This window comes from Macrobrachium nipponense, chromosome 22 (genome assembly GCF_015104395.2).
Source record: "Macrobrachium nipponense isolate FS-2020 chromosome 22, ASM1510439v2, whole genome shotgun sequence".
Classification (NCBI taxonomy): Eukaryota; Metazoa; Arthropoda; class Malacostraca; order Decapoda; family Palaemonidae; genus Macrobrachium; species Macrobrachium nipponense.
In genome coordinates this window covers 30,865,374-30,879,929 of record NC_087213.1, presented here as the reverse complement: position 1 = coordinate 30,879,929, position 14,556 = coordinate 30,865,374, and the positions used below count along the sequence as shown (strand labels likewise).

At 40.1% G+C, this 14,556-nt stretch overlaps 1 protein-coding gene across 3 annotated transcripts in view; it reads right to left on the bottom strand.

Moving 5' to 3' along the window:
* The window catches only part of LOC135198575 (uncharacterized), a 194,122-nt gene that overhangs the window by 98,958 nt on the left and 80,608 nt on the right, over positions 1–14,556 (bottom strand). The window contains exon 1 of one of the 3 annotated variants that reach the window (XM_064226292.1): positions 4,177–4,629. The exons of the other annotated variants lie outside the window; for them this stretch is intronic. Coding sequence (XP_064082362.1) covers positions 4,177–4,201 — 25 coding nt within the window. The 5' untranslated portion in view covers positions 4,202–4,629. Of the gene's footprint in view, positions 1–4,176; positions 4,630–14,556 lie in introns of those variants that run through there. 3 annotated transcript variants of the gene reach the window in all.

The window sequence follows — 14,556 nt, the reverse complement described above, 5'->3', positions numbered from 1 at the left end:
CCACGTTCTCTGGGATGGGTGTTTACCTTCAAGGCCTCGCTTCATCGCCATCTTATGAATTAAAGATTAAATCGTTAAGCATATCTTAGTTTTACCAGACCACTAAGCTGATTAACAGCTCTCCTAGGGCTGGCCCGAAGGATCAGATATTTTTACGTGGCTAGAAACCAATTGGTTACCTAGCAACGGGACCTGTAGCTTTTTACGGGATCCGAACCACATTATATCGAAAAATGAATTTCTATCACCAGAAATAAATTTCTCTGGTTCCGTGGCTGGGATTTATAAGGTCATTCAGCGCTGAAACGGAAATTGGCAGTTAAAATGTTTGAAAGGTTCAACAGGAGGAAAACCTCGCAGCTGCACTATGAAGCAATTGTTAGTAGAGGTTAGATAAAAGAACGCGAATATGAATTGAGGCACGTCTTCGAATCAAAGAGGTTGCAGCTAGGAGCCGAAGCGACGCCGCAAAGACCCTTAAATAATACCTACAAAGCACTACGAGAAGTGCACTGACGGCATTGGTCCCCTACGGAGAAATGTAATTATAATTATTTCTTTTTGATTCGAGTAATTTAAATTACTGTATAATGGTATGTCTATCGTTTGTATGTCTGTGTATAGCCTTACCTTGAGGGCACCTTCAGCCATTTAGCACTAAAGACTGAGTGAAAAGACTGGGAGTCAGTATAAAGATCCCCAGAAAATGAGTGAGTTGAAGAACAAGAATTTGAATGTAAAACTGGGAGAAAAAATTTAAGAAAATCTGGACAGCAAGAGGGTCAAAAAGAAGCAGGGATGGAGGTCAGGAAAAAGACTGTGAAAAGAGGAAACAGCAGGAGCGGAAAGGACACAGCAAACACCCTACGGGACACCACCTAGAAGAAAAGATGCGACACATGAAACTTTCCAAGGAACAAATGCAACGAAATATCGGGACACCACCTAGAAGAAAAGATGCGTTGGATTTGCTCCTTGGAAAGTTTTCCAAGGAACAAATCCAACGAAATTCGAGTCATGAAAAATAATGTTCCCCAAAGGAATGACATTTTGCCAGCCACATGCATTATAACTTACTGGGAATTTACCCACCACATTCTTCCAAGTGCGCTGTCTTAAACCCTTTCTTCGCGTTCAATATATAAACTACAATTCTGTGTTCTTTGCCAGAATTGCGTGTAATATGAGTTCAAGACTTCTTCCTTTCGACCGCAAAGGCTTCATGAACCTCACCTGCCTTTGGGCAGTTCGACGGCCCTCCTCCTCCTCCTCTCAATATTATGCTCTCGGCAGGTGAGGGAATAATGTGTACATCTGCCCATGACTGGGAAACAGTACACCACTCACTTCCAAAACTAAAAACACTTGATGCAAGTCAGTGCTTATGTTTGGAAACAATATATGAGGGCTAATGTGCCAAGTCATGTTCATTGTATATGCCCTTTGTCTTGGTTCTAACACTGGTGCAACAAACAGCTTTCACATAACAGCCCACACAGCTGGTCTTTCATTTAGCTTGAGAATAAGATCCAATAAATCAGCATCAACAATGAAGCCTTTTGAATAAAAGAAAAAAAATCAAAAGAATCATGAGTAACATGAAGGTGGTCAGAAATAATGACACTTAAGTAGCATCTCATACTCTGCTTTTCTATATCATGGCTGCACATGTGTGTGTGTGTGTGTTTGTGTGTAAAATGTATGTATGAGTGTGTGTGTGTGTTTGTGTGTAAAACATGTACACACATCCTTTACATATATATCAATATTCATATATATGTATGCACACATATAAACACTGTAGTAGTTGTTATTGTTTCTGTTGTTGAAATAATCATAAACTAAGCACATTTTTGCTACTAATAATGATTTATTGAAAGAAAACAATATTCTATTATTCATATCCATGGCGGGGGTGCGGCACGTGACCAGGTCGCTCCCTCCCCTTAAATCCGCCACCGTTTCATTAGAGATAAACTATTGTTTTCTTGAATGCTTTGTTTCCCAATCACTTCACATCAGTAGCTAATCCACAACAAAATGCCATTCGTTATTTATAATCATCAGCAACACTGTCTGTGCGCACTCTGCGCAGATCATCGTCAGTGAAATAAGCAAAGATGATACCTTATACCTAAAAAACATGTTTTTTACTCATCCTCATATGCATAACACATGAAGACATCCTCATATGCATAACACATAAAAACATGTGTTATTACATTCTCCCTCCGTAAAGGAACTTCAATTAATACGATAGAATCTAACTGGGTTATGTTCTTCTTTAGCAAACTGCTAAAGGACCCACTCAGACTGAGTGGGTCCTGGTTTTAACTTAGACGGGCCACGTCTCGTTGCACCAAGGATGACGATCATTGATTTTAAATAAAAAAAAAAACATGCTTAATTATCGACAATGGTGGAAATCTCTAACACGACATTGTCTTTCGAAATGTGATTATCATTAAAGTTTTCCAGGAAGAAAGAAACAAGAACGACTTTGCTAGGTATGACGGTAAATGGATTCAGCGTTTTCGAAAAATGATTTCTGGGCGATTTTGTTTGACATGTTTCCACCTCAAGGATCCCACGTGATAGTAAAAGGACACAAAATATCAAAGCAAGAAATTGATTTAGTCTTCACTTAATGTGAGCAAATTTTGGTCTCGCTTGAACTGATAGGCCTCATTCAAGTCACGGCTAATGAAGAGATATGAAGAAAGAAATCCGTTTGTTGGGCTAGCAAATCATAGCTATATTTAGCAGTTGATTAATACTCTACGAAATTTACATCTTCTTGTAGAAATGTGCCATTTTATTGAGATGATCATAAATGACAGCAAAATCAACTACACTTACGAATAATCCCAACTCAAGAGCATACCATAACCTAACCAAAAAACAAATCACCTTTTAATTTTTTGTAAAATTACGTCCGTCTGTTCTCCTGTAATCCTGTTAACAGACAGACGAGTAGAACTAAAAGCTTAACCCTCTCGGAAGGGGTCATGAGGAACAAATCGACTAAGACTCTTTAATATGATCCGTGGGATGATATGCACGATTTGCATGGTTGAGTTAGTAACTATCTTCAAGAATCTGTAAAGCTCCCTAATCACTGGAGCGACTGAAATACAATACAGACACTTGGTTCCTCTTTCTGAAGTAGGATAAGGAGGCCTCTCGCTTCCCTATATGGTTATTTCGTTCTTTTCGAAAGGAGAGACAAAGGTGAACCACAGTAACTATTTGAGCTTTGACACCCGGCCGCGTAGTGAGACTCATCATTATAAAATCACAAATGGCAGTTGTAAATTCTATCAATGATACGCCAATAAAAGTTCAAGTGGGATACGTGGACTGTACGTGAAAACGTATATTACGGATATACCTCCATATTCAGTTGTATTCCACATAGGAAAATGAAGGTATGTCTCAGAAAATGCCCAACATTTTCGTCCTCCAATGGACCTCTTCTTGGAGCGTTTATTAAGGAAAGAGAGACATACCTTTTTCATTTTCCTATGTGGAATACAACTGAATTACTATATCTTCGTGCAAAAGAAGATTACCAGTACTATACCTCCATATGTGTAAATATACGTAAGTATATCCGTGCTTCAAGCAACAAACACAGACAGAGAATCGAAGATGAAGTATCTCAATTCATATCCCAGACCCCATTTCGTGACAATTAAGACTGTTTTCATTATTTTCCAACAAGACCCGATCCTCTCTCTCTCTCTCTCTCCTCTCTCTCTCTCTCTCTCTCTCTCTCTCTTCAAAATTCCCTTTAGATGTGTAACTTGAAACTTAAATTCTGGCACAAAGAGTCATCTTATTTGTGGTTACTAATAATATTGGCTTAACATAAACTTCAAAAAGATCTGGCATATCGAGGTTTTAAAAAGAAGAATAATTAGAGTAATAGATTTGTTAGTGCTAAAACTAACTACCAGAGAACCAGACTTGTTGAAAGCGAAAAGTCTAACTTCACTTTATAGTCCATAACGATTAGAGAAGTATCACGTTGTTTTTAGTCTTAACTTCTGAGCAAGCAAACTGGAGACATCAGTACTCCACAGAACACTAATCGGAGAAGATATTTCCTTATGAATAACAAAGAATGCACAGACAAGAAGGCACCTACAATGAAGCGGTGAGATATTTTCTTACCTTGTACTCGATAAACAAAAGACATGAAGGCTCTTTTCACTGGTCACGCCGTTTGATTCTAGCGGTTCCCTCATGCAAAATCTGAAGGAAAGACGCGATCCGATTCAACGCCCAACAAATAGTTATCACGCACTTGTTAATCGGTTTAGGCTTTGTGTACACATATTCTGAAAAGCATTTTGTGACTGTAAACATAACGGAGCTAAGTTAGAGACGTATCGTAATTTCTCTTGACGATTTAAACTGTTGTCTTGATTTGTCATATACACTTCGACTTAAAACAAGTGGACAGTCTCTCTTTTTGATATCATACAGTCATTTCAAAACAACACTTTCCGACGAACACCCTTTAGTCAAGATCGATCATCCTGAGGAAGAAAATTCATGGCGCTCACCTTTCCACTTCGCGCCCAGAACACCCACCAAAGCACAGGCGTAGCTCACACACGCTTCCTCTCGCGAGGGAGGCCGAAAGCCATCTGGCTGGCTGTCTGTCTTCAAGAATTCAACTCCTATCTACATGCTACTCTAATTCCCCCGCTCTCTTCCACTCCTGACACGCGCTTTCTCGTCCAATCAGATTACAGTGTTTCCACCCAAAGGAATTTTGATAGGCCAACGATAAAAAAAAATGACAAGTTTATGTATCCGAGAGTTTTCGGTAAGGATGCGGAGGAACGTCCACCATCACGCGGCCCCAGGGAGCAAGGTTACGGCGGGATTTCCTTTGAGTTCCAAAGAGGAGGGATATAAGGACCGTAAGGCAGGACGCGGGTGTCTCCGGATGGAAGGAAGCCTGAGGAAGGAGTAAAATACAGAGGAAGAGCAAAATTTCCGTGCTGTAGAAGACCGCCAACCAGGGAGGTAAGGAGTTATATCACTCGGGGTGAGGGACTCCCTCCCCAGAGGCTCTTCTCCCTCGTTCTTTTCTTTCTCTCTGTCAAAAGAGCGGTACTTTGGGCTGAGCAAATTCCAATCTATGGGGAGAATGAGGCGCTCTGTTTACCGTTCTTTCCGTTTACTTGTGTGACGCTCGACGTTTGTACCAAAGTGACAGAATCCTGTACAGGAAACATTTTTTTTTTTTTTTTTTGGTAAACCTATGTGAGCATCTACTATGTTTTACAATACTTCATTTCACGTTCAATCGGAAGTGTAAGTTGGGTATTTATTTATTTCTTGTAAGTAAAGTAAAAAAAATCGAATAATAGGTTCACATGATTAAGAATACACACACATATATATATATATATATATATATATATATATATATATATATATATATATATATATGTGTGTGTGTGTGTGTGTGTGTGTGTGTGTGTGTGTGTGTGTGTGTGTGGTGTGTGTGTGTGTCTTTTACAATCACGAATTTTTCACATAAAGCAAATATCATGTAATGTCGAATTCATCGTACCTTAGGAAAAATGTACACTATGGGGGAATTAAAATTGATAAGTGCTCCTGCGCCGGCCAGGATTCCAAAATAGGCTGTTGGTATTTAGAAAGAAAGAGAAGAGTGAGTTTAACGACCCGGGAATAACGTGAAACCTCTCGAGGTCTTTTAAATTCTTCTAGCATCACTGCATTTCTTGTTCTCGGTTCGCCGCTAACTCACGTCTCAATAATGAGAGCATATTGCTAACATCACACTCTCGACGAAAGTGGTTCCACTCCGATGGGGCGAGGACGAAGGATCTTCATTGTTTAATGAAGAACTGATCTCTCTCTCTCTCTCTCATCCAGGCCAAAGAGAAGAAGTTTGAGGGATCAAGCACATTGCTACGTCCTGCCGGGATTCGAACAAAGTATCTCCCGCCAGTGAGTCGAGCATGCTAACGCTCATGGCAAGAGAGAGAGAGAGAGTGAGGGGGCAATTAAGTCCTCCAGAAATGTGTGCTAACAATGGGACTCGAAGTAAGCTATAACTATTTCCTTCCATGGGATCTCGCCATTCGTAAGTCAAAATGCAGATTAGCACCGAAGAGTCAAGCACTTTGTGGCGGCACAGCTGTCTGGCCACAGGGGTTTTAGGCTACAGCTAATCGGTTGTGGTGATGAGTGAAAGAATGTGCAGGGCTTAGACTCCTTAAGGAAGGGAGGGAGGGAGGGGGAGGGGGTAAGGTTGGCTGTAGCCAAGGAGGTTTTGGCTGTAACAGTTCCCACGGTGAAAGAAGTCTTAGCGAGCAAAAGTAGATGGTAATTGTTTTTCTTTTCCTATTTTTCGGGCATTAGAACCTGCAAATGCACGACTGTGTTCTGCCAGTCTCGAAGCATTGGCAGAACACTTCTTCGAACATTTTCATTCATTCCATTAACATAATATTATCAAGCATAAGTACATTGTTCAAATAAAGTTCATATCTTCCAAAGTGAAACTTTTAAATCATTTCATGCATTATTATATACCTTCCTTTCTCAATGTGTTTGAAGAAAGGAAAATACATAAAAATTCTTAACACCAATCCATAGCACGAATGACATCGGTCACCCACCTTCCTCGTTACATAATAATAATAATAATAAAAAAAAAAGAATTATAAAAAAAAACAAAAAAGGAATTTACCAACCCTTTCCACCCAACACTTGGTAATTCCCTCCTCAGCCGTCACTTCCTTCTTCAGCAAAAAAAGATGAAAAAAAGAAAAGAAAAAGGACTGACCCTTAGCACTTCAAAAAAACCGGAACCTTATGATGAGATGGCTTTGAGCCCCAAGAAGTACAATTAGTTTCTATCACTCGTAAAAGATGACATGTAATGAGAAACAACTCATGTTCACGTTTAGGGTGTAAAGATATGCTAGCAAGGTTGTGGATGTAATTTATGTTTTAAATTATATATATACATATATATATATATATTATAGATATCTATTAATATATATATATAGTATATATAATCGATATATATGTGTGTGTGTGTGTGTGTGTGTGTGTGTGTGTGTGTGTGTGTGTGTGTGTTTACATAAGCTACAAATGTCCTGTAATATCCAATTCGGCTCTACCTTGGAATTATTATATTTTCATATATGTTAACCGAAAGGAATATTTTAGTTGATAATAATTTCGTCTCCTCGTGGGTTCGAACCAGCGCCCAGTGGACTTAGCGAAATCAGGACTTCAGTGACATTATCGACTCAACAAGTGTGTTTGTGGGTGCGTGTGTGTGTAGTGCGTGTGTTCGTGTGTGCGTGCATGTACACACACACACACAACACACATATATATATATATATATATATATATATATATATATATATATATATATGTGTGTGTGTGTGTGTGTGTGTTTGAGAAATGCTCAACACACAATCATATGTGGAACAGATATATTTCTGACTCATACAGGATCGAAACCGGGTCTTTCAATTGAAAGCAAGGCCACTGTCAACTAAACCACACAATTCATGACTTGTGTGGCTGAATTGTCAGCATCGTTCCTCCCAATTGAAAGACCTGGTTACGATCCTGAGTGAGTCAGAAATTTACATATATATATATATATGAACTGGTAAAAATGTTCTGTAACAACAGAATTCCATCTAATAAAAGGAGCCCATAAAAAAAAACATTTTGGTGTTTTTTTATGGGCTCCTTTTATTAGATATATATATATATTTATATATATATATGATATATAATATATATATATGCTATATATTATGTGTGGTGTGTGTGTCTGTGTACTTGAATTTGCTGACACTCGCGGTTGGCACACGAAAATGTACCACACGGTACATCTTTAATTGGTCTCATCTTTAATTGTAAGACATCTTCAGGAGGACAGATACAAGGTGGTTGACATTTCTATCATAATTTTTGCTTGGGCGACAGTACAAACGAACTTACAGAAGGGTAAGAAAAAAAATATGACCACCTGACAGGAGGTGGAGCCGTAACCTCATTTGTGACTGGGGTCGGTGTTCCACTAACACATCTTGTCTTTTCTGTGCAGGTGGGTTCCCACTATTAAGCCCAGGCAAACTACCACCATTCAGATATGTACGTGTTATGCGTCCTGAAATAATGCAATCAAATTCATACATTCTTAGGTTGATGTTTAAAATGTTGAAAAAGCTTTCTTTTTATAAAACTCGATGCAACTGGATTTCTTTCCTGTATAATGTTTGGGTTAACCAACTTTTTCTACCAGTTCAGTCGAGAGTATGATAATTGTTTTCACGTACGTGAACGAAAATTTCACGCTCTCCGGTGCATTTCTTATATATGTTTCATTCATCTGTTTTACTTCATTTTCAAAATGTTTGCACTTCGACCAATATAAAAACTGTCACAAGAGTTCCATGTGATTTGATATAGACATCGCTTAGCATTTTTTGGTAAATTTTTTTATAAGCTTGTTTTGCATTGTATTATTGTTTATGTATGCTACATGAACTCTAAGGTTCGTAAGGAAATAAGGAATATCTTTCAAATGATTACCATATGGTAGTACAAGCAAGTTTTTTGTCATGTTACTCTGTTAAGATTATTATAAAAAGTGTTTCTTGCTTATTTTATTTCTTGCTTGTATTAATGAACATATCGATTTCATCTTCAATATACAGTATTTAGGGCTACATGGATATAAAATTAATAAAAACATGAACATTTTACTGTTTTGGGCTGAATTAGAATGTATATTAGCAGAATTGTTTGATGATTTTCTGCATACTCAAAATTCAGTCTCATTAATTCTTCTAGATCAGAGTCAATCCAGAAAGGGTAGGCTACAGTCATTTAACACTCCCAAAATTAATTTTTTCCGTTACATGAATACATTTAATATAAAAGACAAAGTACCTGCATCTTCACTCCCTAGCCAATACACACGTCGTAGCATACCTAAACGATTGTGCTTAATATTGTGCTTTTAAAAAGTTTCACGTTTAATCGTCTACTTTGGATAAACAGCCGCTTCATGCCCCAACTTTTTTCCTTTTTTTCTTTTTTTTAACACAGATCAATCAGATTTGCCTAAGAAACCTCTGGAATTTTCTACCATGTACAAGGACTTGAGCACCGCATTGACGATTCTTCCTTGTTTAAAATAACATCGAATTCGGAGTCATCAGCAGAAAAAAAATGCATATATCTGTAAGCAAGTGGAAATGGGTCTCTGTGAATGAGACGGGAACATACCACCTGATAACACGAATCTTCCCAGCAACCGCCGCTCCCTATTACCCTTACATTCTTAATGACCTCTGTCTCGGACAAACTCCCTTGTATTTACCCCATTTCAGTTCGTGTAACTGACCCCTGCTACTGTGACCGTTGTGTAGAATACTATAAAGCTTTGTACTTCACGTCAAAAGAGATATAGAGTAATATCTGGAATACAATGCATTTTCATAAGAATATTTATAATATATGGACTCCCTTTATTCATTTACTTTGTCTAAGAACAGCTTTCCATTGTTCTCTCTCTCTCTCTCTCTCTCTCACACACACACACACACACATATATATATATATATATTATATATATATATATATATATATATATATATTATATATATATATATATATATGTATATATAGTATATATATATATGTGTGTGTGTGTGTGTGTGTGTGATGCAAGTCACAAATCTAGTTATTTCTGTCGGGGTGTGACCCCAACAGAAAGATGGGAATTAACTTGTTAAAATCTATTATCTACTATAAAATTCAACTTTCTAGTGCATCAAAACGGGTACTCGCAGCCCTCATCAACCGCTAAAATTACCTAAATCTTTCAATCTGAAAATCCTGTAGTGTGTCTCAGTGTTCCGCCAACTTTTTTTTTTTTTTTTACGCTGGTTTCCGACAGTGTCTGATAACCTGGAATCTCAAAAACGACCACCATGGGCTCAGTTACTGCTGGTCTCCCCTCGTGGACTCGAGAACTTCTGTATTAAACTTGTGGTTAGGTCAGTGCATTCATGCTCTAACCAATGTTATTTGGCCTAATTTTTGCATATGATACCTCAGAGACACACATGCATGTGACCGCCAGAGCTGATAATTAATTCATAAGTGAATATCATAGTAATGGTTCTCTTTACACGCCCACTTAATCTTTGAATTCATGTAGACGACTCCCGAAAAAAAAATCTAGCTATAGGAAAATAAGAACTATTGGCTTGTCATACACATTCATACGTGTGTACATACGAACATTGTTTAATTTGCACAAAAATGCAAACATGAATAAACCGCTTACTTTTCAAACAAATTATTTCAATGTGTCAATTCAAAATTTATAATAACAATATTTGTTTCTCTTCCGAAGGAATTGTATTGTGAACAGAATTAACAAATAGTTTGAGACAAAAACATACATACATATGCACAAATATACTAAAACTACGTATAAAAATGGATATATACACGCTAAACATATTGTAATTCACAGTGCATACAGTATACTGCATAATTCTATTAAATATTTATTCACGATATCGTATGCTTGTACGTACATCATACATCTGGCTATGAACTTATTTCCGCAGAAATGTTTAAGAACATTTAACGTAATAAAATGAATATTACTTCATCATAAATAATAATTGTACTAGCCATTTATTTTTTATTACTCAGAAACATTAAGACCATTTCACTTCCAGCCACTGCAACCATTAGCGCTTTAGAAACTGATTTTAACTTGCTCGATGTGTGTGCCCATGCAAAACAGTATTCGTTCCTGAACAGCATCTAAATTAAATCCATTCAGCCTTAACCAAAACTGATAAATTGATGACAGCAAGTTTAGAAAACGTGGTAGCTGTAATACGACTATTCTAATTATGCACAATGAAAATATACTCGTTGTTTGGTCATTGTTAAGTGGTTGTGTTTTTCTGTCACGCTAAATAATATATAATATAGAATATATATATATATATATATATATAATATATATTATATAAATATATATATATATAATATATATTGTGACGTTTATAGATCGTTCGTCTACCCAAATATCAACTAAATAATTTGATTTGGAAAACGGCAGCCATTTCTTTAGAATATCAGCTGATTTTTAGTAAACGCGGGAAACCCAAAAACAAAACCCGCCAGCTAGAGATAGAGAGTTCCCCAGTTGGGGGAAAAGAGTGCTTTTATCAGCTGTAGGGACGTATCAAAGGGAAGGATGAAGGCAGATTGGTACTTCTTAGACCTAGATCTTAAGCTCCCTTTCCTGTGACCCCTCTGCTGGCTGTATGCTTGTTTTCCAGGATTTGCCTTGATCGTGGGGGGTTAAGCTGACTTCCAACCCCCAAGCAACCCACCTGAATTCTGCCTCAGTCAACTGCAGTCGGTAGTCCAGGACAGATGTCCAGCCGGCCAGCCTCCCAAACTTAGGCCTACCCACGGCGTACTGGTGGACACGAACCCCAGACCTGAACAGAGGTCAGGCCGCATTCTTCTACAACGATACACGGAGTGACTGAATATTGCATCCAGGTACGTCTAAGAGTGTAAATTTCAACCCAGCACCTTTTACTACCATACGACTCTTGCTAAATTCATTTTCAATTCTCATTTTTACCCCTTCTACATCAAAAGCCCTTTGTCCTCATCGGGCCACATGCTCCCCTTTGTGACTTGTTAAAGACCAAGCTTTCGTGCATACCTCAGTTAACCATTCGAGTTTACTTTCCCCAATGTTAGAGAATTAATCAGCCTTAATCAAAGCAAGAAGTCATTTTTTCTTTTATCTCGTTTAATCTGGGATTCTTTTCCAGATTCCATGAGTCACGTGCCGTCTCTCTGCCTGCAAGTGTGCATTACCCGAATTTATGAAAATCAGCTTGAATGACATAAGTTGGAGCCATCATTTACCTTTCCTCCAGGCCAGCACGGGCCTTTTTGTAAATAAATATCTGTAAAGTAACGAGCTGAGTTTTCTGGCGACCTTTTCCTCTAAAGAAGTATTCATTAACAAACAGTTTTACGGTAAGTTCAATTAATTTCAACTGGTCTTCCTTCAATTATTTCCGTTTACGTATCTAGCCTCTCTCAAGGCCAGCTATATATGTAAAATTAGTGTGACGTACGCCGCACACTTCCTTCGATTTTTTCACCTCATCAGAAGGTGCCATTCACAAAGTACCACCGAGCACACAGTCTTTTCAGACTTTTCATTACCACGTCGCAGAACACATTTCCAAGTGAGTGCTACTTTCCACAGTAGGCACTCCTATTCCATTCAGTACCCTTTCCTGGCCATTATTTTCATTTTCCTCCGAGCCTCTACTGCAGCCTAAGGGAAATGTCTTCCCCTGCTTCCCGCGACTTCTTTGCCAGAGAGCTAGAGAAGCTCGGAGCCCTCATAACTCTAGGCAAGGAGACTGGTTACACTGGACCAGCACTTGACCAGTGGATAAAGACGCAGCAGGCTGCCGCGCGCCTGCAAGAAAAGGAAGAAAGAGAAGCAAAGGAGAAAGCCAGAGAAGCAGAGAGAAAGGAAAGAGAAGAAGAGAGAAAGCATGAGCTAGCTCTCCTAGATGACGCAATCTCTCTGCTAGCTTCTAAGCCCCAGACCATGAGCTGGACACTCCGGTAAGAGGTGGTTGCGGAGGCTCTGCACAACTTGTTGTGTGCGTGGGCATGCTGTGGATTCCGACCAGTGCCCAAGTCGGTCTCTACCTTGGGAGGAGAGCTTCCAGGGTGAACTTCTCCAAGGCTACCATGTAGCCCTGCCTGATGAACAGTCTCCTACGGCCTATCAGTGGGTACAAGTCATGGCCGACACCGAAGCCCAGGTCTCCCTTATTTCTAGAAAGGCATTGCCTAGGGGTGCCAAAATCCAGACGAACGAAGAAATTCAGTTTGAATGGATTGACGGTAACCTCTATTCTGTTCCTTCGGTCCTTCTGAATGTGGAAATGCCCTTTCTGGACCAGGAGACCAGGGAAACCACATTGTGCCGCCTGGGCGTAGTTGACCAATTTCATGATGTTTATCAGGTGATATTGGGCCGAGATTTACTTAAGCCGTATCTCCCCTGGACGCAGCTCCCACTACCAGATGCACCGGATCCCTGCAATATGCCTCATAATCAATCATCAGTTTTAGATTCAGAGGCTAGTGCCTCCGATGTCCCAGACATCCCTTTTATTTGTGAACCTAGCCCTGACCCAGTGTCAGAGCCCGAAGTTCCTGCCGCATCCTCTCAGCCTCTTACCATTTTACCGCCTACCTCCTCCACTTTGGAAGAGGTAAGCCCACCAGTTAACCCCGGACTTGCTTCCGAGGATGATTCAACGGAGGTTTCCTTAACCTCCCTACCTCAAATCACTGCCAGAGAGGACTCTTCACCTGTACCAGAGCACACTGCCAGCCTTGGTGACTCCACAGATTTGCAACCTGTGGGGCCATCTCGGCCTTACCGTCCAGGGCCACGGAAGAGGTTCTGGAACACGTTCTGCCGAGACTGTGGCCGCAAGGGTCACATGTCTGCAAACTACGGAGGGTGCGCTAATCATAATATTCCTGCCATCGCAATGGCCGTTACTAATCCTTCTTCACTAGGACCCCCAGCTAAGGGCCCTATAACCGTCGCACCCCTCCAAAGCCATTATCAGCCAAGCCACGTCAGAGCCTACGACGACTCTGGCGCTCAAATCTCCCTGATACGGGAAGATCGAATCCCCCGAGGGGCTAACGTCGATAGACGTCACTTAATAACCATTGAAGGTATCAACCATATTAAGCTGATCCTTCCGACCGTCCAATTGAGGGTCACCAGACCTCATTTTTCCAGAATTTGTACCCTTGCAGTTGCAAGCTACATTCCAGGAGGTTACGACCTCCTCCTAGGGCAAGACATGAAGTCTCCCTCACATTCCAAAAAGCCTAGGGGTCCTAACCCCACGACCAATCACTCCAAAGCAAGGAGTCATCGAAATTCTACTTCCTCTAGGAAGTACGTCCACCAACAGTCTCCCGTTACCAAGGAGGGAGATTGGACCATTCACAGTTCCGTTGCAAAACAAAATGCAACGTAATAGGGCACTCCACGAATTGGCCTAGGTGCCCTAGCCGACTACCAGCAGCGGACAATGTCCATTTTCCACAAGGCTTAGCCTTCAACAAGAGATAGGAGCCTCTGTCTCCCATTTCTAAGGGCACGCTGAGAGGTATTGCACCTCCGGTACCCGCAACAGGTCCAGTTGACCTCAACACTCTGCCAGTGCCACTTGGCAGCACTGAGCAGTGCCAAGCTCCATCCAGCCTTGGACGTAGAGCCAACACAGAACTTGACTTCTGCGCCTGGCCCCGAGCTAGTGCCGGCGCCTAACCTAACCAAGGATCTTCCTACAGGAGATCCTCCAACAGGCATGGAGCTTACCACAGCCCATGGCCAATCCGAAGTCCATGAGTCTT